At 42.5% G+C, this 23,382-nt stretch overlaps 2 protein-coding genes and 1 long non-coding RNA gene across 4 annotated transcripts in view; 1 reads left to right on the top strand and 2 right to left on the bottom strand.

Moving 5' to 3' along the window:
- Nucleotides 1–351: 351 nt before the first annotated feature.
- Nucleotides 352–7,337, top strand: fam131a (family with sequence similarity 131 member A). 2 transcript variants are annotated; one of them, XM_046407560.1, is made up of 5 exons: nt 352–1,816; nt 4,367–4,478; nt 4,569–4,751; nt 5,991–6,122; nt 6,275–7,337. In XM_046407560.1, the coding sequence occupies exons 2-5, from the start codon at nt 4,388–4,390 to the stop codon at nt 6,808–6,810; spliced, it is 942 nt and encodes a 313-aa protein (XP_046263516.1). In that variant the 5' UTR covers nt 352–1,816; nt 4,367–4,387; the 3' UTR covers nt 6,811–7,337. The 2 variants fall into 2 exon arrangements, with proteins under 2 accessions (XP_046263516.1, XP_046263515.1); XM_046407559.1 differs by lacking the exon at nt 352–1,816 and adding an exon at nt 2,697–4,095.
- Nucleotides 1,068–2,496, bottom strand: LOC124068954. Its single transcript, XR_006845002.1, has 2 exons — nt 2,221–2,496; nt 1,068–2,122 (listed from the first exon to the last, which is right to left on the bottom strand). It is a non-coding gene; the product is annotated as an uncharacterized LOC124068954 (long non-coding RNA).
- Nucleotides 7,338–7,449: 112 nt separating the features above from the next.
- The window catches only part of clcn2a (chloride channel, voltage-sensitive 2a), a 38,577-nt gene continuing 22,644 nt past the window's right edge, over nt 7,450–23,382 (bottom strand). Inside the window, exons 6-25 of the mRNA XM_046407563.1 lie at nt 23,244–23,324; nt 20,420–20,443; nt 19,746–19,824; nt 19,090–19,215; nt 18,758–18,842; nt 18,255–18,356; nt 17,542–17,626; nt 16,701–16,856; nt 16,545–16,614; nt 16,302–16,412; nt 15,563–15,776; nt 15,276–15,409; nt 14,457–14,680; nt 13,918–14,029; nt 13,741–13,787; nt 12,372–12,434; nt 11,862–11,900; nt 11,672–11,776; nt 10,719–10,805; nt 7,450–10,599 (exon numbers count right to left, since the gene is read on the bottom strand). Of these exons, the coding sequence (XP_046263519.1) occupies nt 10,093–10,599; nt 10,719–10,805; nt 11,672–11,776; nt 11,862–11,900; nt 12,372–12,434; nt 13,741–13,787; nt 13,918–14,029; nt 14,457–14,680; nt 15,276–15,409; nt 15,563–15,776; nt 16,302–16,412; nt 16,545–16,614; nt 16,701–16,856; nt 17,542–17,626; nt 18,255–18,356; nt 18,758–18,842; nt 19,090–19,215; nt 19,746–19,824; nt 20,420–20,443; nt 23,244–23,324 (2,451 nt within the window). The 3' untranslated portion in view covers nt 7,450–10,092. The remainder of the gene's footprint in view (nt 10,600–10,718; nt 10,806–11,671; nt 11,777–11,861; nt 11,901–12,371; nt 12,435–13,740; nt 13,788–13,917; nt 14,030–14,456; nt 14,681–15,275; nt 15,410–15,562; nt 15,777–16,301; nt 16,413–16,544; nt 16,615–16,700; nt 16,857–17,541; nt 17,627–18,254; nt 18,357–18,757; nt 18,843–19,089; nt 19,216–19,745; nt 19,825–20,419; nt 20,444–23,243; nt 23,325–23,382) is intronic.

The raw sequence follows: 23,382 nt of genomic DNA, 5'->3' as shown, positions 1-23,382 counted from the left end.
TGCGGGTTGTATCATGGCTGGAGTAACCCTGTAGGTCACCTTACAGCTTACAGCTGCACACAGCAGACCTCACATGGTAGCTCCCCTCATTGTGCAGGGCTTCTTCTACAAATTATCTGCATGTACGTGGTGAAACTCAGAGAGTTAAAGCAAGGCGTCTGTACTTGTGAAGATTAGGCTTGAAGACGTTTTGCTGCTAATCCAAGCAGCTTCATCAGTTCTGAAAAAACTGACTGGTGGGGAACAAATATATACAACTCAGTGGGGGTGACTAAGTGAAACTAAAATAAAGGATCTGATAGTCCTGCAAATTGTCTATGTAGTTTGACTGCCAGTGATGGCCCTCTGTGTCTAACGACTGGCTAATGGCTGTGTTACTGTTAATGAGTTCAGGTATGACAGGTTCACGACCTGTTGTTCTTATGGATTTCATGTGGATTGGAGTGAAACTTCCTGGGTATGGATGGGAGGACAGCATTGTAAGTGCAAGAAAGATGATGTCTAAATCCACCACCTCTGTTAAGTGAAGTTTTTCCAACTTAACATAGATGGCTTCCTTGACCCCTCTTTCGTACCGCCTGTCCTCTCTGTCAAGAATGTGGACATTGTTGTCATCAAAGGAATGTCCCTTTTCCTTAAGATGTAGGTGGACAGCTGAGTCTTGTCCTGTGGAGGTGGCTCTCCTGTGTTGTGCCATTCTTCTGTGGAGTGGCTGTTTTGGTGGTGTAGGTGGTGAAACATGTCCATCGTGAGTTCCTGGGATGACCTCAAGTTTATTCCAGGCAACAAATCTTATCAGTCCACAGAAATAAACCAGGAAATGAGCCTCAGTTTTAGGATTAATGCGTGGCGTTTCCACATAATTATCAGAACAGTCTATTGACGAATCAGCTAATCATTTCAGCACGAATGCCCCTGGTTATAATCAGTATTAGTCTGATTAAATGTGGCCTTTTTGTTGTATTTTGACTTACAAATTAAATTTTTTTTTTAGGCAAGACAACACTTTCACCCACCTTATTTCACATGTATTAGCAGCAAAAAGATATTACAGTTGTACGCTGACATAAGATTTATTTCAGTTTATTACTTGCTTATGTAGTAAATTTAAATGCTCAAAGTGGGTGGGCGGGTGTTTAAGTCAGGTGTTACTAATTGGCACATTAACAAACTACAACAGTGACAGTGAATGTCGGGCTCCAGTGTTGTTTCCCCCCTCTGTTGAACATTAGGTTTGCGTGTGTTTGATTTTATTTTCCAATTACAGTCTCTCTCTCTACATCACTGGAGAAATAAGGTCAAAGTGGCCTCGATGACAGTCTTATTTCCCAACATAATTTTGGCAAGTCCTCTGCGGCGTTTTCTTGACTCCAGGCTGCAGTAAATGTCCACACATGAACCGCTCAGCCTGCACCATCTGTTCAATCACAATGACTGCGGATGGTTTGGGCTAAAAACATCCAATAAAATGACAAGTGGAAATCAGCTGCAGTGCTTTCCAGGGAGCCTGCAGGTTACTGTATTTTCTTGGCTGCGTGAGGAGGTGGGTGGGGGTGTTGTGACACCGCCTTGCGTTGATGACGCTTGCAGTCGGGAGACATTTGGGCAGCCTATGTAACCCATATACCGAGCAACAAATGGTGCGCCCGTGCTGGGGACCTAATGCTGGAGTTAGGAGCATGTTTCCGCCGACCGTGTGGCATTGATGATCGGTGCAGAAGCTGCAGCGGGAGGACAACAGGGCGCGCTGTCATCTGTTGATCGGATTGGAGACAATTAAGCGCATTATCATGAGCCGCCGCGGTCTGACTTCCAGGTAGGTGCCGAGTGAGGAGGAGGAGGAGGAAGGGGGTTATAACAACCATACGAGCGTCGTTAGTCCTGCGGAGGTGCATAGAAAGGGCCAGGGGTCTCTTGGCATTTCCGTGGTGTTTACAAGATGCAGGTATGGAGCTATTGGTATGCAGATGGAGACTTCAGAGGTTGCCAGGAGACTCGCTGCAGCATCCGCGCCTCTTTAGTTATTTTCCCCCCTCATAATTGCAGGCTACAGGCCTGCAGCCCATCAATGGCGGGATGATGTGTCGCGAGCTTGTCTTGCTTCAATTAAACCATGCGTTTCCTGAAATAAATAAATAAATAAATGAAGAATCTGCACTGCAGCTCCCTCCTTTCATGGCAGCTGAAGGCTCGTGTTTGGCTGCAGTCAAACAGGCTCACCTCCCACTTGTTGGTCCCGTAAAGTCACATCAATGGCACCGTGGAAGTCAAGCAAATTATCCTGCTTAGATTTGAGTGCGTTGGTGTCAAAAGGCTCACACTAGTCCGCATCGGCATAGAGTGGACAAAACAATTCAGACACTTCTTGGAAGGAAAGGACTTGAAGCACCTTTAATGCATTTGCAAACGTTGCCAACACATGTTATTTGAATGAACGTCAGTTAGCAGTATCTGTCAGCTGCAAAAATATGGCTGGCGATCAGCCTGAGTTTTTAAAAGCTTCATCACAATTAACAGCTCCAGAGAGGCCAAATCATGTCCAGGTGCGCTGGTTTAATGAGAGAAAAGGGCAAATATCAGAGGGAAAGAAAAAATTCACAAATTCATCTAAATTTGAATGAATCTATCAATTATTCTTGATATATTAGCATTTGATAAAGTTAGAAAATAATGAAAATATTTCACAATTTTTTTGATACATTATTTTGTTCATTCAGCATTCAAAAACAACTATATTCAGTTCACAATGACACACAGAAAAACAGGAATTTTACAAAGCTGAACACTTGGCATTTCTTTGCTCGATAAATTCCTTAAACAATTAATCATTCACCAAAATTGTTATTGTCTGTTGCCTTATCAATTGACTCCTTTCAGAAGTTAAACCAAACCACAGCCACGTGAGACAGGAAGGATCAGTGATAAAGATAACCTGATCCAAACAAAACAATCGATCAGGAACGTTAGGCAGGGAAAATCAATATTTGTCAGAACTCAGAGACATATGGAGCCTGTGACGAAGGGACTCTGCTTTGTTTTGGGAGGTTGAGAAGAGAACTGCTGCTTTACAGTTTGCAGGTGGTGACAAAAGCTGCTTAGCGGCACATGACCTAAAATAATCTCCATTTCTGACGGTGTTTGCGGTTGTTTTTTAAGTTGACAGTAAAAGCTGATTTTCGTTTCTCGAGCCTCATTTTGTCGACACGACTGAAGATCTGAGCTGTCCATAGTTCTGAAATCTGAGTCTCGGGGGAGGGACGGGGGAGCCGTGCTGAGCTCCTCATGCCGAACATGTGGCGTCTTTATCAGGGCTGAGCATGAGTGACATCTGTTGTGCTCACAGGTGCGTTTTGCGGCTGAGGCTCACTTCTTGAGGTGTGTTGAGTGTTTGCATCTTCATATCGCTGCCTCTCAGCTCCCCCTTACACGCCCGTGGGCTTCTGACAAACATTTACTGTCATTTTTGACTGTAACGTAAGCCTTTAACTCAACTTTCTTAGCTGCTTTGAGAGGCAATCTGCTTAAGGATATGTGTCAAGTCATACACGTGCTCAGAGTTGTGATCAGGCCACATGTTTTCTTTGTTCCCTGATGAAAGTCACCTGCCCTGCGAACAAGACATATTCCTAGTTGTCCCTGTGTTACTGCAGGTACAGACTAAGCTGACCCACCAGATCTGCTAGGTGCAGCCATATTTGAATTGATTTTAGACATTACGTTAGTTAGGTAGCACTATCACTTTTAATAGGGATTAGCAGCTCTGGGGTCAGTAGGCCTGACTGGAGCTGCTTACCGGAGGCTGGTCACACGCCATATGTTTGCATGGAGACTGTCACCACTGCCCTCAACCCCCTCGACCACAACCATTCCAACCGGTTTCGCCGGCTTACTGTGGCTTTAGCATCTGTGCAGTAAATGTAGGGCATAGCTGTTTGCTTGTCCGCCTGCCTGTCTGCCTGGTGGTTTAAACTCGTGAGCCCAAGCTGCGGTTTTTAGTTGTGCTGGTTTGCTGCGCCGTGACACCACCTCTGCATGTCGATGATGAGGCTGAGGTCCAGGAGTCGAGAAAGAAGGGAGAGGCAAAGAGAGGAAGAGGTAGGAAAAGTCCTTTTGTCCCAGGGGATGAAGCATTTGTTTTGTCGTGGAGGCAACAGTCGCATGTTTTTCAGTATGTTTGTCCTGTGATTCATATTTGAGTTTGGGCTTTTTATTTAGAAGCTATTAAAATGTTTCCCACAAATAATCTAACAGTGTAAATACTGGCAAAAATGTACAGGTAACTCCTGCTGGATGTTGATGTGGATGTGGACAACTCAGAGCTTTTTTTGTTTTGTTTTTTTTCTCATACTTAAAACCTGTCTTGCAGGTGAAATTTGAGGAGGGTGAAATGATTCCAAAGTCAGGAAAATCTCCAGCAGACTCGAGGAAAAGCGTCGGCATCCATGAGTTTGCAGCACTTGCCAGATCCTCCTTAAATGGTAACAACCTTTTTTACCTCTTCTGCTTTTACACTCTGATCCACTCATAACGTCAGACTCTGACCGTCTACCTCTCTGTCTCATTTCCAGGCATCTCTCAGGCAGTGAGGGACCATGTGACTAAGCCCACCTCCCTGGCTCAGGGCCGGGTCGCCCACCTCATTGAGTGGAAAGGCTGGCCCAAACCTGCCAACCCACCACCGGCAGCCCACTCCCACTTCAGCTCCTACTGCCATCTGACTGAAGGAGAGAAGGAGGCTCGGTTTGCTGCAGGTATTCATCCCCGTGACCTTTAGCCAAGGATATGTTTTGTATCCAGCTTTGGCTGTCTAACTTGCTTGTGTCTGTATGTCACTTGCTTTTTTGGGCATCCTCTTACTTAGCTTGGTTTAGCTGCAGCTCCCACCTTCTGTCATGCACCTAATCCCCTAAAACTCCTGCATGTCAGCGGTTCTCCCCGCCTACCACGCTGTCTCTTGGGTGATGGCTTGTCTTGGCAGCAGATGGTGGCCTATTAGACACTCTCCCAGAACACTTCACTGCCCACCAATGGTACATCAGCTCCTGTTGTTTTGCTGTGACTCATCCTCTGGCGTCGGTGACATCGGCGTGGTTTGATCAAGACAGAGAATGAGAGCGAGAGGGGGAGGGAAGTAGGGTGCATACATTTCTTTATTCCTGAGAACATCTCGATCAGTTCTCAGAAATAAAGAGAGCGATGCTCTGTAGATTTCAAAAAAGACAACAACAGCTGAAACAATGAAATAATAAAGGGAGAAAATATTAACCTCAGTCATTTTGAATTTTCATTTTTTGAGCAAAATGCTAAACATTTGCTAATACCTGCTTCTTAAATGTGAGCATTTATAGCATTTATTTATTCTTTGTTGTGTACCATTGTAAAGTGAATATACTTACATTTTGGACTGTAGGTCACAAAAAATGAGCAATTCAAAGGTGTAAATTTGGGCTTTGGAAAAATGTGATTGGCAGTTTTCACAATTTTCTGATATTTTATGTACAACTACACAAGAGAATATGATACAAAAGGATAGGATGAACTTTATTAAGCTCCAAAGGGGATACCAAGCACATATTGTGCAGATTATAAAACCCTGGTTTTGATTTCAATAAATTTTGCATGTTCCTAAAACTGATTGAAAACAGTACAGGGGGGGAAACATATGGCATAATTAAAACAGTGGCAGACAAATATAAATAGTTTTGTAAAAAACTGGCAAGATGGAGACAATTTAACTTCCTGAAAGTCATATTTCTTTGGGCTCATCCTGTCAGATACATTAATTCAGTGATCCCCATCCCATTTAATGAGTCACGTTTCAAATCTGAGGCACTAAGACATGATTAACAGGACACAGAGAGCAGACATAAATATATTTTCTGCTTTGTTCTTCAAACTTTTGTGTAATCTTACACAACCTCATACAACCACTGAGTCATTCCTTCTCACGAAGTTCCTGCATTAATTTGTCCGACCTGTGTTCCTGCTAGGAGTGGCTGAGCAGTTTGCCATAGCTGAGGCTAAGCTGCGTGCCTGGGCATCTGTGGATGACGACGACGAGGAAGACGACAACGATGAGGACTTCCACACCAATGAACAGACGCGCACTTTCTCCAGCTCAGGTATCCACAATCGCTGCCATTTCCATCTCATTTCACTCGTCATCTTCATTTCGGCATCATCATCACTGACAAAACACCTCATCTTCCCTCCCCCTTCCCGAATTATCCATCCATCCATCCCCAGGTGTTCTGATTTTTTGCTCCTCCCTCAGACGCCGCCACGTCCAAGCCTACCACAGGAGCGCCATGCCAGCCTGAGATTGATGGCCAAGAGGCACTGCCCTCCGACAGTCCCCTGGGCTCCAGCAGCAGCAGCCTGCTCTGTGGTAGGCCTGCGTCTCATAATGACCCACATTCATCCCAGACCAACTCACCTATTTTACCCAGCGACTGCATGAGTCCCTTCCTAGAGGAGGAAGAGGAGGAGAGGCTGGATGGTCATGAGGAGCACCTGGCTCCTTTGCAGGAGCAGCGCAGCGAGGTGTGTATCCACCACAAACCCGAGTGGAGGCCTCGTGCCAGGAGCAGCAGGTTCGACTCCTGCTACTCCACTTCCGAGTCTCCTGGAGAGGAAGATGAGGAGGACGAGGAGGATGAGGGCAGCGTGTTTCATGAGGTCCGAGTGTGGCACTGCAGCCCGAGAAGCTTCTTCTCTGACCGGGCCTCCTCTGGAGTGGCGTCTTTCGATGAAGAGGAGGAGAGGGATGAAGTAGAGGAGAAGAAGGAGGAGAAAGAGTTTTTGATGTGATTTGTTGTCCATCCTTTCGTCTCTCTGAGTCCTTGTTGATTCTGGATATGACATATCCTATTCTGCTTTTCACTGTTAACATCTCTCCGCTTCCTCCTCTTCCTCATCTCCTTCCTCTGATCATCTCTTCTCCACTTGCTAGGACTGACTTTGAGCATGTAGCATCTGACAGAGTTGCCAGTTCAACTTGCCAGAGCATCAAAGTATTTCTCATGGTATCTGTATCATTTTAAGAGTACTTGTACTGGTACTAGAATCATAATATTTTTGACGATACCCATTCCTACCACTCACTGCCTTCAATCTCTCATCCACTCTAAACAGAGTTCAACCAGAATGTAAAGCTGTTGTTCAAATTGAGTTTTGTACATTTTTGTGAAGAGTCATGTGTTGCTATTATTGGATTGGTTTTCTATCTGTGTTTTCTATCTATTTTCATGCTGTGTCATGTGGGTCGGGCCATGTTTGATACTGAAAGTGTGAATGTCCTGCATATATAAATATGAGTTGTTGTTGCTCTTTTTGAAAGGTGATTTTGTCTTTTTTTCCCCCTGCACAATCACAAACTCAGCATACCAGGAAGAAACACAGCTTCTAAGCTTATTTTTTTTTTAAAGGTGTTTTTTTTTTTCTTTTTCAATTTAATCATTCACTCATGTACAAAAAACAATTTCATGTCCTCTGAAAAATAACAATGGCTGTTGGATCTCAAATGCATAATTCTCCTATGTACAGTAGCAGGTACGTAGATATCATCCGTGTATTTTCATATGTACAAAGCATATACAGGCCAGCGCCATATAAAGGGAGATACTACAGACTTATTGCTTAACTAGATACGCTGCAAATTAGCTTATACACTCTCTACATTTAACTCCTTATACATTATCTTATATGGCGAGCACTACTTCACATTGTATATGCAAACAAAAAGTTAAGACGTCAATAAATCGTTGCACAGATGTTTACACACATGAAAATGAGCGTGTGCTGTGATGATATCACATAAGAGTGAAACATGGCTCAAAATTGTCGCATGAAGCTAAATTACTTACATCCATTTGAAGGTCATAACAAGGACTCTCCCTCGCACTCACACACACACACACACACACACACACTTTGCAATAGTTTTTGAACTTGTGGGTATCACTGTGCTTCATACTTTAGTTACATTTCTCAACATTGCATTTGAGGCCAGGCTGGGTTACGATAACATATCACCATGTTAATATCTACAGACTGCATACATGTGTGTGTGTGTGTGTGTGTGTGTGTTTTGTGAGCTCTGTACAACAGCCAGTATCTCCCTTTCACTCTGAGCTCAAGTGTTGTTCCTTTAACATGCTAGAAACACGTTAAACACAGCAAATTTACATACCATAAAATGTGGAGGCAGTTCAAGTGACAAGACTAACAAGTCTGCATCGCCCTTATGGAATCAGCCCCTATAAAGCCAAACAAGGCTACATGTGCAGTAAATAATACTCATGATAATTACAATGTGCTTCATCAGTATTTGGAGCCCTGTACTAATCCTGGTGGACCTTTGGAAGCTGCCTTTGTCTTTATGTGAACAGATCCCAGCTGGGATTCTGGGGGGCTTATATGGACACCAATATTTGGTAGTAAAATTGAAAAAAATAATGATAACAATGACATTTAACGGACAGCAGAGTTACGTAAACTAGTGATGACGCTGTTGCTTTTAAATCACCTTTAACTGCATTATTACTGGAATTTTATTGCATATCAGCCAACAAACAACCAACATCATGATATCTTAATGTTGTTAGCCTTCAAAGTCTGGTCCTGATGCATTAGTCCAGTGCTAGTGAAAAGGTAGTAGTTTGAATTCATAACATTGTGTGCTCATTAGAATAATTTTCCACATCTTAGCTGTGCTTTCTTCTCTGTGATTTGCATGTATTTGCATACTTATTTCCCTTTCTTGTAGTGCCTGAAGTTATGTTTACAAGATGTCATTTTGGCATGACGATTCAAATTACGTATACGAGCCTGGACCAGATTTGAGCATGGCAGGGAAAGCGTCGAAAAGTGTGTCCCACACATGCAATCACACACACAGACACGCATTTAAAAGATAAAGCTGGTATTGTTCTTTATTTTTCTTACTGTCAACAAATCTCATGAAAAGACCAAATTAGTTTTATGTTGTAGATTATTCCTCCGTGACAGCGCTTAAAAACACATCAATGAGCCACACTGATGCACAAATTGGCTGATAATACTGGCCAACATTTTCACCTGTTAGACTGACACGAAAATAAGCCCCAACAAATGCACTGCTTACTATTAATAGTCACATTACCCATGATGCCCTGCTGTTGATTTATGAAAATAATTTTACCTAAAGGTCCATTAGTAGATGTTCTCAAACCTTCTGATTTTATCATAGTTTTCTTCATTCTTGACCTTTTTTGACCATAGTTTCAATTCAACATTTAGGTCAACATGTACAAGTTCTTAAAACACTTTGATATTCATGAGTCCAAGACTCATGATATGATTGAAAACTATGTGTTTGGCCCTACTTGTTCTTAAAAGGATACGCCACTGACTCCACTGACCTATCAGTACACTCCTGTAACACTGTCGGACTCCTGATGAACCAACAATATTGTCTTCTTTTAGTCTCTGACCTCTCCTCCCTCAAAACCTGGTGCCTACGTTACCCACAGTGCAACTCACCTGCTGACAATTAGGTCAGACATTCAGGTGTGTCATGTTAGTAGTGGATGATCTAGCTTCAAGCAGAGGAGCTACAGAAGACCGATAAACTCACTTCTTTCTATTTCCACAAACCCAGGGTTTTTTTTATTTTCAGACTTGTAGTCTGTAGTCCAACTGATGTTGACTCGAGTGACATCACTTGAGGCAACTTATGAAAACTATGAAGTATTGTTCACCTATGAAGTATTGTTTCCCAAGAGTTTCCCTTTAAAGAGTCATAGACAGAACAGGAATGTTATGAGACAAACCTTTTGTAGGTTTTGCTCTTTTCATGGGATTTGTGAACGGCAATAAAAATACAGATTAAGCTTTAGCCATTACTACACACTTTATCCAGGTATTTGCACAGTAACACAATACTAAGTATCACATATCTACTCCTGTTCACTCTCACTTTCACTTACTCACTCAGTCGTGCCACAAAAACGTTAGAAACATGGGTATCTAGGCTGGACTTGGAGGTTAGGGTGACCTCTACAAACGTAAGAAACGTCACATTCATGAGGCGACGGTATGGATCCCCTCTGATCATTCTGATTGATCCTCAGTGTGGGCGGGGCTACCCTCTACCTCAGGTTCTGATAGGTCCTTGTTAAGAGACAGACTCCCTTGCTCTTGCTCTGTTTCATCTGGCTCAGGAGTGTGGGTAGGGGGGTCATAGTCACAAGCCAGCTCCGACTCCTCAGTGTGGGAGGGGCTGCAGTCAAAAGTAAACTCTGATTGGTCCTCGGTGAATGAGGGGCTTTCCTGGAGTACCAACTCCGACAACGGATTTGTGGTACCTGTCTCCAGCTGCAAATTTGACTGGTCCTGGAAGTTGACAGGAATCTCTTTATACGGGAGATCGGGTTGCTCCTCCACGTCAGGAAGGTTGGGCTCCCGTGGCAATGAGAGCCCCCTGTGGCGGATGCACAGCTTGTGTAGCTCTGTTACCTCGGACACGTTTGTGCTGTTCCCACAGTCACGGAAACTGGCCAAGGGAGGGCGCACTTTTACTCCAGTCACTGTCACTGAACCCTCTATTGCCTTCCGCAGCTGGAGACACAAAGCCACAGCCAGTGCAAGTTAAAAAAGAGAGACAAAGAAAAAGAAAAGGTAAACATTAACAATCATATACAGATAACATTTTCAGAGAGAAATGCAAACGTGCTGACCTCTTTAAGCGAGACCACTCCAACCAGACGTCCCATGCTAGTCACATAGGCGTGATCCAGACCCAGCAGAGAGAAGATAGTGTGCGTCTGTGGGGAGGAGAGATGGGTCATGGCCTGGATACAGACTCGGGGAGGGGTTTCATTTGCATTTTGGATCAAGGTTATGGAAATTCTCACACCAGGATCAAACAACGTGATATTTTTGCCTTTTGGCAGGGTCTCTACGCCAGACCAGGCAAATTATATTTTGGACACCAACTACTGGTGTGTGTAATTGCAGTTTCATGAATCAAAGTGAAACTGAAACCATTCAAGGTCACTTTGCGCTGAATGTGAAAATATGACTTGTTAACAGCACATGAAGTCAGCTGCACAGATGAATGCTCTCATGCTCGCTCTGTAAAACTGAGCAATAACCTAAAGCTGACACCTCATTCGTACATCAGTTGTCCTCCACACAACCAGTGGTGAAAAGTAACATGTACTCAGGTACAGTACTGCATAAATGCACTTGTATTTGAATATTTACACTTCACTTTATGCTACTTCATACATCTACTCCACAACAGTTCAGTAGGAAATGTGGCAGTTTTTACTCCACTACATTTATTTGATAATCGTATGGACTTTAAAGATTGAGATAAGTAGTAAAAATATCAACAAATAAATGATGTATTATTTCATATCAGCTCCACTTTTCCCAGCTGCAACATGAAAGTGATGTGCAAGTTGATGCATAACTGCAATCCAGTAAAATAATATACATTTTTCTGAAATGGGCCATTCTGCATAATGATTACTCAATTAACAGTGTTCCCACCTGGTGCTTATTTTGTACATTTTCTGGGCATTTTTATTACATATTTATATTGTTTGATGAAGACCATGGGCTACTGTGGTAAGACTGAAAATGACATTTCACAATTTTTCAAGGCTTTTAGTTAATATTTGACCTTATGCAGAGAGGTTTGCTCGACCAGCTGGAAGGGAGCAGGATCAATCTTGCAGTTCTTGAAGTCCACCGGCTCATCGAGCTGCTGTTCCTCCCACTCTGCTATCTGCGATGAGAAGGATGACAAGACAGTGAAACCTCTTGAACTGTAAAAATTTATTTTGTATATTTTCTGTTAGTGTGGTTCTCACCTCTGATGGGGTCATACAATCTTCCACTTCAGTAGAGTCCTAGAAGACAAAATGGACTAATGGACTAGATCGTCCTTGTACACATTAAGTTTGATATACAGTAAGTATGCCAAAACTCCATTATGTACACAAGATATACAGAGTGTACCAACACAGGGATCTGTAACACAGTGAGCACCCAGTATCCTGAAACACCAACAACCATAACACCATTAACTTTAAGCACCTCAAAGTTAAACACACACCAAAAACACACAATCACACAACCACACACAAACATTAACAGTAGTTTAGAGCGAAAGCTGAAGAAACACTTGCTTTAAAACTCATAAAAAACCCCAAAACAACAGCTTTATCAGTGTCTCTCTCACACACTTTCTCTTGCTCTCTCTGCAAAGCCACTAATGCTTTGGTCGGAGCACCACAAATATTTTGGTCCAGCACTCACTACGTACGTGTTGCAAGGCAACGGTTACTAAGCAACAGTCTCTAGGCGGCAGACAATCTTACCGCCATGGAGATCCTCACTCGTTTGGGCTTTCTTTTTTCAGGAGGAGCCGGCCCAGCCGGGCTCTTCCAGCCAGGGAGAGAAGGCATCAACACAGCATAACATTAACACAGCATCAGTGAAACTGGACAGTTTTACCCTCTTACATGGAGTCAGGGCAACATTGGATCCCAGTCTGACTTCTGCTGGGAGAAGTGATGTGAGCACAATGTTGCTGAAAGGGTATAATTACTACACCACAGATGAAGGTGAGGCCACAAAATCTGCACAAGACTCCCAATGTTGATGCAACATTGGATGGTAGAAACACGACCGCAATAAGGTTTTTGAACATGTTATTTTTAAACATTCTTGTTAAATAATTTGAGCCATCATGTTTCTCCTAAAATGCCCCCTTAAGCAGTTTTAAAGTTGAAAAAAATCATCTTATTCCACACTGTCTTACTGTGTCATATACTATTAAATCAGCTCTTGGCCCAGCTCTTCACTGAAGCTGCTAAGCTGCTGTGTATCAGTTCCTGCAACAGAGCCACCATCGTTAGTCTTTAGTAAAATGCCTCAACAGCTTTTGAATGGATTGCCCTGAAATTTTGTTCAAACACTCATTCCCCCCTCAGGATGAATCGTAAAAGCTTTGATGATCATTTAACCTATTATCTGACGCCATCATCAGGTTTAACTTTGGTTAATGGTCGATTGGTTAATTTGACAAATGTTAGCACGTTAACATGCTAAACTAAGATGGTGGACCCGATAAATACCATAAAACATCAGCATGTTAGTGTTGTCACTGTGAAAATATTAGCCTGCTGGTGAGTTAAAAAGTAGAAATCAAGAGCAAAGACCATGTTTTTATGGCTGCATCAATCCAAGTGGAAAATTGCATATACATATTACAATACTAACATATTGGCATCTATGAAGGCTTTGGGATCTCCACTAGAATTAGAATAAAGTTCTGTGTATTTGAGCATTGCTTACACAGTGTGAGTTTTTAACGACTGACCCAACGATTTAAACGGTTACAGACAGACCACACAGCATGACGTCATCATGCACTGCGTAAAATGTAAGCTAAAATGCAGGATGTTCAAAAAAGCGTTTGACTGGTAGAGAATGTGCTGCATAGTGAGGGGGGCTATGATTCACACAAGTTTTAAAACAAAAATCTACAATGTAAGATCACACGGGAAGACCCTGCTGCCAGTGGGTAGATATCGATATCCTGCATGTTAGCAGGAGGAGGAGGTGGAGGTGGACGGCATATGCGTGGACTCAGAGAGAGCACACACATCCATGCATACAATACATGTCACATTCATACAGTACACTTGCACCCATACATATATTATATCCTGATCTGTTTCTCACCTCCAGTAGCTCCTTGTCTTGGTCAGCACAGGAGAGGGTCTGAGAGCCTCAGGGAAGAAAACAACAGATTTTCATGGATCAAATTGAAATATGGCTTTTTTTCAATCAGTTTGTTCGCCGCATCCCACATCAGTGTTCCTCGGTGAGCATGTTTGTGCAGCGGTGTAAAGTACATACTATTTGGCGTCTCTGTGTCGCTGATGGCAGACACGGTTTTCAAGGCAGATTTCAGAGGAAGTTGAACATTGGAAACCACTGGGCTGAAGGAGGAAGACTCCTCTGTGGAGATCTACACGGAAAATATATTAACAGAGGAAGCCACAGACAAGCGCGCGTGCGCACACACACACACACACACACACACACACACACACACACACACACACACACACACATGCACATCCACAGTGGAAAAGACAGAACAGACAAATACGAGCACATGCACATAAACAAACAGGACAGCACAGGTAAGGGCACAGACGACAGAGAGACAGAAGACATGTGTTAATGTAAATATAGAAATTAAATGACATTTATACAATTTGTAAACACTTACCACAGCAGCTGTCTATCTGTGCCTTTACCTACTGCTACATGCTTCACACATGCTGTGTCTGATCCACTTTTAGTCTACAGCTACAAACCCAACCCAAGCCAGACTTTGCCCCAGACCAGTCCTGGCGCCCCCGGATGCCTCACACCTGTTGGGTGCTCACCAGGAAGCGGACCGCTTGGCGAGTGTTGGTTGACGCATTGGTGTGGGTGTGGGCACAGGGGGAGCTGGGTGTGCTGTCGGTAGTCAGGCTGGGCAGGTGATCTTGGGTGCCATTGTCCTGGGCCAGCTGGCGGAGGTACTCCAGTCTCCGCTGGACACCAAGCTGAGAAGAGAGGAGAGCCTGGAGCTGCAGTCGCTCTATGGAGCCCAGAAGGATCATGGAGTCTGGGAGAGGGAGGAGAAGGAAAGACAGGGAATGTGTTGGGAAAGGAGATAAACGTAGGGAATGCAGGCAAAGCTCACAGAGGCAAAAGTGGAAAATCAAATAAGCTATTTATTTACATGTACAGAATTTCCAGTTAGCTTGTTACATCTAGCCAGAGGATGAAGTTTGTGGTGCTGCTCAATTGTTCTGCGTTATAGTAGAAGTGTTTCTGATATTTAGTCCCTACTCATTGATATAAATACAGTGGAATAATATGATCAGCCTCCATGAAGGCGGGATTTATTGAAGGAACTGAAATCTGCTGTGCAATGAAACATTTTAATACTTTGTGCTGAATAGAGATGAGTATTGAAACTGTCTTTGGTTCACTTCCTAAATCATGATTTTGCCAGTCAGACTATTTATTTCTTGTCTTTGTTTTGACACCATTTAGTTAGAAGTAACATTTTGGTTTCTGAACTGAAATGCAGATATATCAGAACTAAAATCCAAACATTTCAAACGATGTCAACTCTAGTTCTGAAATATTACAAGGTTGTTGAACGAGCATTAAGGTGAACCTCAAAAATTGTTAAGATGGGTTATTTTTCTTACCTCTAGATTCAACCAGGGCCAGTGTTTTGAGCTGACCAGTCAGCAGCATCTCCTGCAGTTCCCGATAGGAAGAATTAAGAGTGATGTAGCGCACATCCCTGACCATGATGTCCTCCACACGGATATTATACTTCCTGGAAACATGGAAGAAGGCGGTACAGGGAGGTGAGGAAACGAGAAGGGGGAGAAAGGAGATAACAACAAGGCAAAATCAAAAACAACACAGACAGCACAGACTCACACTGAATTCAATGAAGACAAGGTGATCACTGCATGCAAAGACTCACTCGTGATGGCCCATGCCAAGTTCAGGCAGATAGGGAAGTTTCTTGATGCGGATGATGGAGTCATACAGCGATGGCTGGAGCGACTGGGCCACAGCGTTGGCCAGGATCACAGCGATCATCACAGGCAAGATGTGAGAGATCTGACCAGTCAGCTCAAACACTATGACTGCTGTGGATACAGTGTGGGTGACTGCTCCAGACAGCGCTGCAGCACCTGTGTAGGAGGGAAGTGGATTAAAGAACAATCACTTTTCTTCCTAGTCTCTCTCATATACAGCTAATAGATCAATGACTTTGTGTGCGTGATCAGGTTATGTTTTTACCAGGGAAAAAAAAAAACTGGACTTTTCAATATGTTATGTTAAATATGCAAACTGTGTTATTAATCAGAGAGGAGTTTACTGCAAGACAGAAAATCCAAACAAGCTTTTCTGCAGAATGTCATTCTAATTTAATACATTTAACACCACCCTGTCACACTTACCACTGAGGCACAACCATGGCCATGTTGTATTTAAAGATTTCCCTTTTTTTACCTTCAATTTTCATCTGTCACATTCTATAAGCTGGTAGGAAGTGATAAAAAATGGCTGCAGGTTCTCAGCAGTGTCAATTTCAATCATGCAGGAGAGAGGAAAAGTGAAAACTAGCCCGAAATGTAGTTATCGAGACAAGTTAAATATAATATGGGGAAGTACAGAGAGATGGGGAAAAAAGGAACAGATTTAGAGCAACCCACCAACTACAGCATAACCGCCAGGAACTATGGGATACACGCTGCCGTCAGCATGTATGCCATCAGGAAACATGGCCGCCATGACCTCTCCAACAAGTCTGCCAAATGCTGCGCCTGTTCCCACACACACACACACACACACACACACACACACACAGAGATACAGCACAAAGTTATTTTCTTACCACTACAGAAGAAACTTAGAAAACATGGAGACATTTAGAAAATACAGTAAATTTTATTCACCAATAAGAAAAACTGGCATGAAGGCCCCACATGGAACAGGCATGGTGGTGGCCACAGCGGACATCCAGAACTGAAACAGAGAGGCAAGAGTTCTGTGAGGAATCCTAAAACGTTATCAAATCCTACATATTTTATAGACTTGTGTCTATAGCCCACCTTCATGATGATGAAGAGGATGAGTGTGATGAAGACGTTGACCTGGGGGTGTTTCCAGGCGTGGTGGTGGCTGATGTAGTCGAACTCCTCCGCCACGCCCTGACGGCACCAAGTGCGGTTGTCGAACAGCGCGACCAGAGACTCGTGCTGCGTCAGCTGACGGGTCGACGCAAGAAAATTAAGTTAACTGAATATTTCTCATGTTCTCTTACTTGACAGACCAGCTTAGGAGGCCCAAAGGGTCACACAAGGTCAACAGAAAAGGCGACATCTCCTGGAAATGCTACGTGGTACTGCTAGTTGACAAGCGTTAACTATTTTATTGTTGTATAGTTTGTTTCCCAGGATTCGATTAATGATAGCATCAATGACACAGAGTGGATTGTCCTGGTGAAATAAAGTATATGTGGTAAGTAGTAATTTTGGGTTATTAAATTCTTGATTTTGTAAAGCAAGTGAGTTCAGTTCGCCTGCTTTACAAATCAGCTTGTTTAAAGACTTTCTTGAAACGAGCATCAAACTTTCTTGATGCCAGCGCAGTTAACGGTAAAAGAACAGTCATCAATTGAGAAGCATGGTTAGAAAAGTCTAAATATAAAAGGATCCTAACTGTATGACTGTAAACTATATATATATATATATAAACTGTATCAGTTTTTTTGGTGGCTGCTTCGAAAAATTTGACCGTGACTCTGCAGAGAACATCGCCTTTAGAGTAATCCCAAATCACGAGCCACAACTTGACATCGACTCTCCTGTCATTTCAAATTATCATCAGTCGTTTACCGACAGTCAAGGCACGCTTTCATACTGTCAGAGGAGTGTGAAAACATTTTCTCACTTGTCCAGCCATGAACTGCCCGAAGCCCGGAGGGAACGTGAGCGTGGAGACCAGCAGGGTGACGAGTGCGGGATACACCAGACGCCTGACAGGAAGAGAAGGACTGCAGGGTCATTAATGGGTGTGCCTGTCACACTGTGTGTGTATACTTGATATCTGGGTGGTGAGGATAGAAGAACTATAAATAGTTCACTGTGATGTGTGAACCTGACCCAATTCATGTGAAGACTTTACCTAGATTTGCCAACACTACATTAGCATTGTGACATGAGACACCAAGCGAATGTTAAATACACATTAACATGAGCAGGATATTTGATCTGCCTTCACTTTATTTACAGTTTAATTGATTAAAAGGTGGATTTTCTAGATGCATCTTCAATATTTATTGGCATTTTAATGAAATCATTCAACATTTTGGGGAAAATGCTTATTTGTTTTCTGGTCGAGAGTGAGATGAGAATATTGATACCTCTCTCATATTAAATTTGAAGCTACATTGCTGATTGCTTAGCTCGCCACAAAGACTGGAAACAGGTGGATTTTATTACCTTCAGACAAAACCAGGCAAGCTGTTCCCCCTTGTTTACAGTCTTTATGGTAAGCTAAGCTAATAGTCTCCTAGTCTGGTATTGATGCTCTTATCAAACGCTCAGCTAGAAACCATTAAACGCATTTCCCAAAATGTTGATCCACGGGCATCAGATACTCACTTCCTCAACAGGAACTTGTTAATGGTCTTCTGTTTCCTCATGCACTCTACAATCAGCCGGTTCAGGTAGACAAACAGAGCACCACCAAAACCACAGGCAATCCTACAAACGCATAAAGACACACCTGTTCGGTCTGTTGAAGGTGAAACAGAAGAGCATCCTGTGCAAAACAAAACTGGCTACACTACAGAAATTACACAGCAGATAAAATTAAAAAAAAATCTGAGGCTCTTTTCTGTATTTTCTGAACTAACCAGTGTTTATTGTTTCTTTCTCTATTAAAACGTTCAAATTTGGCACATGATGATCTGGACACAACTTCTACTTGTAATCAGCAGAGTAAAAAGTCAATTTCATGCCCCGTTCATCGAATACAAATCAACCTTCAGATTCTCAATGGGAATGTGACTCGGGGGAGACTACAGAGAAAGAGGGAGGGCTCAGATCTCTACAGTAAATCAAACTGCTCTGGGATCAGTTTAATGTGGCGTCAGTCCGCTTACCCGAGAATGGCGAACGCTGGCAACTCCTGAAGGTCAAACGGGAAGTCCAGACGGAAACGGGTCTTAAAGAGGGCAGTGATGGTCTCTGAGGAAAAAGAAGAATGTTATCACTCTGTTTCGACTGTGCAGCCATACAGTCAGTTACAGAAAGGTTCATTTATTACACTGACTTTTAAAAGGTACCAGACACCGGCCCCAAAATAAATGTTCATATTGGTGTGAAATTGTCAAGTAATATTCCATAACTTTTGTAAAATCTCATTGTAGCTAGAGAAGACAGACAACATAAAAAACACACGCACAGACACAGAAAATTGAATAAAGACTTTTACCTTCCTCCTGGTTCCACACTGCCAACACTCTGAATATGAAGGCACTGAAGGTGGCAGCAAAGAAGCCCCTCCAGTAGTTCCTCACCGCAAAAAACGTCGAAGTGACCTCAATACTAAACAGCACCCCTGCACCACACAAACACAGTCATGACTCAGACATCGAAAAACACTTTCAAAAAATTCACAAGCACCTCCATACCATCACCTTCACTACGTATCAGACAGTGATCATGACCTTTGACCACTAAATGGTACTGAGTTCACCCTTAAATCCAAGTGCAAGTGTATGCTAAAACCGAAGAAATCACCTCCAGGTGCTGAGGGATGGAGGGACAACCCGAAAACATAATACCTCTGACCACAGCTGTTGTCAGCACAGAGGCATAAAAATATCATTCGCCGCTTTAAATATTAAAGTGAATTTTCTTCAAGTGTGCAAGTGGCACAGAATGTGTGAACAATGTGAAGCATCCATTCACATGAGTATTTGTGCCACATGTTAATCTGGTCAATAGTTGTTGATACGGTATGTTGCTCCAAACCAAAGACTTAGATGGTTAGCGGAATCATTTTTTGGCCTCATCTACTTATCTCCTGTAATTATCTAACCATAATTAGATGCCATTCAATCAGAAGCTGCAGCCATGTTGTCTCACCTCCAATAGGGGCAGCGAAACAGCAGCCCACACCCACTGCACAGGCAGCCGACAGCATCTCTGTGTTCCTCAGCTCGTTCTGTCCCACAAGAATCACACACACACACACACACACACACACACACACACACACACACACACACACACACACACACAGAAAGAAAGAGAAAGAGAAAGAGAGAGAGAGAGAGAAAGAGAGAGAGAGAGAAAGAGAGAGAGAGCAAGCCACGCATTCAAGCAAAAATACACACACACACACACACACACAAATCCCAACAGGTGCACAGTGCATGTACATGCAAATGTCACATACAATACACAGCAAATGGATTTTGGTGAAAAAACTAACTCACCAACAGGTTACAACAGTTTTACTGTAAAGCTGCTGCTGTATCTTTTCACATTCAATGAGATTACATATATGAGCGGTGGGACATGGGAGGCCATGATTGCAAACCCAGGACTGAGTGTAGAAATCATGGAATGAGATGTTTGTATAGAAGCAAAGGCAGCGTAGATCGATGCCTCGCTGTGACGGTTCACTGAACAGAATCAAAAAGCGCAGACAAAAATGGAAAGGCATCAATCTATCCCATCTTGTGAAATGGACAGCATGGATTATTAATGTTGATGGAATTGGCAATAAAAAAACTATCTGGCTTATGTATTCATACCTTGCTTCCCTCAAAGGGCTCTTCCTTTAGCAGTGAAAGTGAAAAAAACAAAAAACAAAACAGAAATATGTGTGAGTGCAGTCTGTGTGTAGAAGTTACCTTCTATTTCTGCTCCTGGAAGACATCCAGCTTATTATCCAAAACACACAAAAATCAAACAGGTAGAGAATGAGCTTCAGCAAACAGCCTTAATTCCACGCTAAACTGAATTATCATTTTCCCAGACTGATTAGGTTTAACAGCCTCACAGTTGACCCCCCTGGACTATTTCAGTCCTTTCAACTGTGCTGACAGGAGGTTTTCTTCCTCCACATCACTGCAGTCTATCTTCCTCCACACTGATGCCGATGCTGGTGCTGTTGGTACTTGTAGGAGAAGCACAGCACACTGTCGGGTGTAGAAATAGACAGAAGCCCAGGGTGTGGTCTCACATGAGTGGAGGTGAGAGTGTGGCCTGAAGAACGGCAGAAAGTCAAGGAAACGTCAAAGGCTTTTTTAAGAAGAGCTGTGGTTATATGCTTTTCTTGCAGCTTCACACCAAAGGAAAATCCATCCCTATTTCAATTGTTTAAGCATATATATATATATTACAATGTTTTTATTTTACCTGATAAGGGAGTATCATGTTCCTAACACTAATTACATACATAAATACATAAATTTTGACTGCAGTTAAGGTTTCTATAACATAAAACAGTATTAAACTTTAGGATTAAAGTTCCTTTAGGTTTATAGAGCATAAATGAGGCTGACTTCTAGCACCTAAAGAGCTTGAGATGTGATGGTCCCCGGAGAAGGCCCTTAACTCCCAATGTGTTCGTGCTTGTACTGGGCGGCTTCCTGGTGTGAACGTATGTTAATAGAGCATATAAAACATATACCATGTAAGTGCAATGATCTCTGTTTGTTCCTAGACATTGTCACATGCTCTTATGCCCCAACACCTCTTTCTCTGGGTGTTTCCTGTCTCTTTTTACTTTCAAACTGTTAAATGGAAAAAAATCCAGAAATGTATCAACGTACTCTATCTGGAGGTGGATTCATACTCTGACACTGTGATATCAATAATTTCATTCTTGGACTTAAAGGAGCAGCTTGTAAAATATGACAAGAATTTGAAAGATCTTTGGCTGTAGCTATAGCTACAGTTAAGCTCAGTTAGCTGTGGGGCTAGTGGCCCTGCAGCTGGCTGAGGTCAGTCTGATCTGTGACTTCAGACCACGAGGGAACCATTGCGGCAACACGGCTCAGCAGCCTGCAGGCGAACACAGTTGGAAACCAGACTGAGACTGGACACAGACTGATTTACAACCGTTTTATTTAGTTCATGTCTCATTTGAATGAAGTGGGTGTTATGATGAGTTAACAAGGCAATTGAGCTTGTCTTAAAAAAAAAAGAGTGAAACTTGAATAAAAACACAATAGTTATATAATATAAATAGGTGTATTATATTTTTCCTTTCCTGACATTTTGTGAGTTTGTTTCGTTTACTTAATAAACAAGGGCTTGTGAAAGCCTGTGAAGCCTCTCCCAGCTCAAACTATAGGGGTTATTGAACTTCTGCTTCAAGGTATTACAGGACAGAAGGGGTCAGGTTTGGCTGATCAGTCTGCTACGTCGGTAAGCAGATGTAGGTTATTTGACTTTGTTCCACCTTGTTGCTGTTGGTGTGCAGTGATGCTGATTTTGAATTGAATTAAGTTGGAAGACAATTTACGTATAAAAGCATAAAATGAAGATAATTTAACTGAGAAAGGATTAGACACATCATCTGTGAAGGCCCTCTTTGGTTTAATCAATCGAAAACACATTTGAATGTGTGCGTCAGCACGTCTAGAAGTCTGTATTCCTTTTTTTCAATGTACAATGTCTATAAAAAATATTCATCCTCTTCCGCGTTTTTCGCCTTTTATTACTCTTATATATGGAATCACAGTCAGTATAATTTGAATTTTTCTGACAAAAATTTACAAAAAGCATAAGTCAGGGGATGGACACAAAAAAACTTCCAAGTCACTGAACATCCCCTGGAGCTCAGTGAAATCCATCATTATGAAATGGAAGGAATATGGCACATTTATAAACCTGCCTAGAGCAGGTCGTCCTCACAAACTGAGTGACTGTGCAAAAACGAGACGAGTGAGGGAGGCCACCAAGACACCTGTGACCACTCCGAAGGAGCAACAAGCTTCGGCAGCTGAAACGGGAGAGACTCTGCATACAACAACTGTTAATCTCAACTACAGATTTAATATGAGCTTTCTGTGGTCAACTGGCCAAAAAGCCCCATTTTGCAAGAGAGCTATGACAATGACTCAAAGTATAGAGCAAAAGCTACACAGAAATGGCTTAAAACAACAAGGTGAATGTTGTGGAGTGGCTGAGTCAAAGCACAGACCTCAATCCAGCAGAGAATTTGTGGCTGGACTTGAAAAGGGCTGTACACACCCTGTCCCCATACAACCCAACAGAGCTTGAGCAGTTTTGCAAAGGAGAATTGAGTGACATCGCAGTGTCCAGCTGTGCAAGCCTGATTGTCTACACAGACAGTGCTATGACTGCGGTCAAAGATGCATCTGCTAATTACTGACTTGAAGGGAGTGAATATTTATGCAATCACTTATTTTACATTATTTATTTTTAATTAATTGACATCACTTTGTAGAAATCTGTTTTTACTTTGACATTAAAGAGTTATTTAATATTTATTTCATCAAAAAAGCCAAATTATACTGACTATGATTCCATTTATAAAAGCAAGAAAAGGGGAAAACATTCAAGGGGGCAAATACTTTTTATAAGCATTGTAGTTATGCTTCTTACCATGAAAATCCCACCAAACAGAGCTGCCATGAGTTTGCTCAGGAGAGCAGCACACAGACTGGCAACATGAACAAAGGGTCCCTGAGAGAGAGAGAGGACGGAGAGCAATTAGCATGTTAGCAGACAGGATGCGACTGAA

Source organism: Scatophagus argus, chromosome 13, assembly GCF_020382885.2.
Source record: "Scatophagus argus isolate fScaArg1 chromosome 13, fScaArg1.pri, whole genome shotgun sequence".
NCBI lineage: Eukaryota > Metazoa > Chordata > Actinopteri > Scatophagidae > Scatophagus > Scatophagus argus.
Note: the sequence above shows the minus strand (reverse complement) of the source record. Positions and strands in the feature narration are given on the sequence as shown.

What these genes read in the sequence shown, in the direction of transcription:
- fam131a (XM_046407559.1), top strand. Translation starts at nt 4,033, where the DNA reads ATGTCGATGATGAGGCTGAGGTCCAGGAGTCGAGAAAGAAGGGAGAGG. An exon ending in AGAGGCAAAGAGAGGAAGAG is followed by an intron (nt 4,096 to 4,366) that starts GTAGGAAAAGTC and finishes CCTGTCTTGCAG; the next exon opens with GTGAAATTTGAGGAGGGTGA. An exon ending in GCGCACTTTCTCCAGCTCAG is followed by an intron (nt 6,123 to 6,274) that starts GTATCCACAATC and finishes CTCCTCCCTCAG; the next exon opens with ACGCCGCCACGTCCAAGCCT.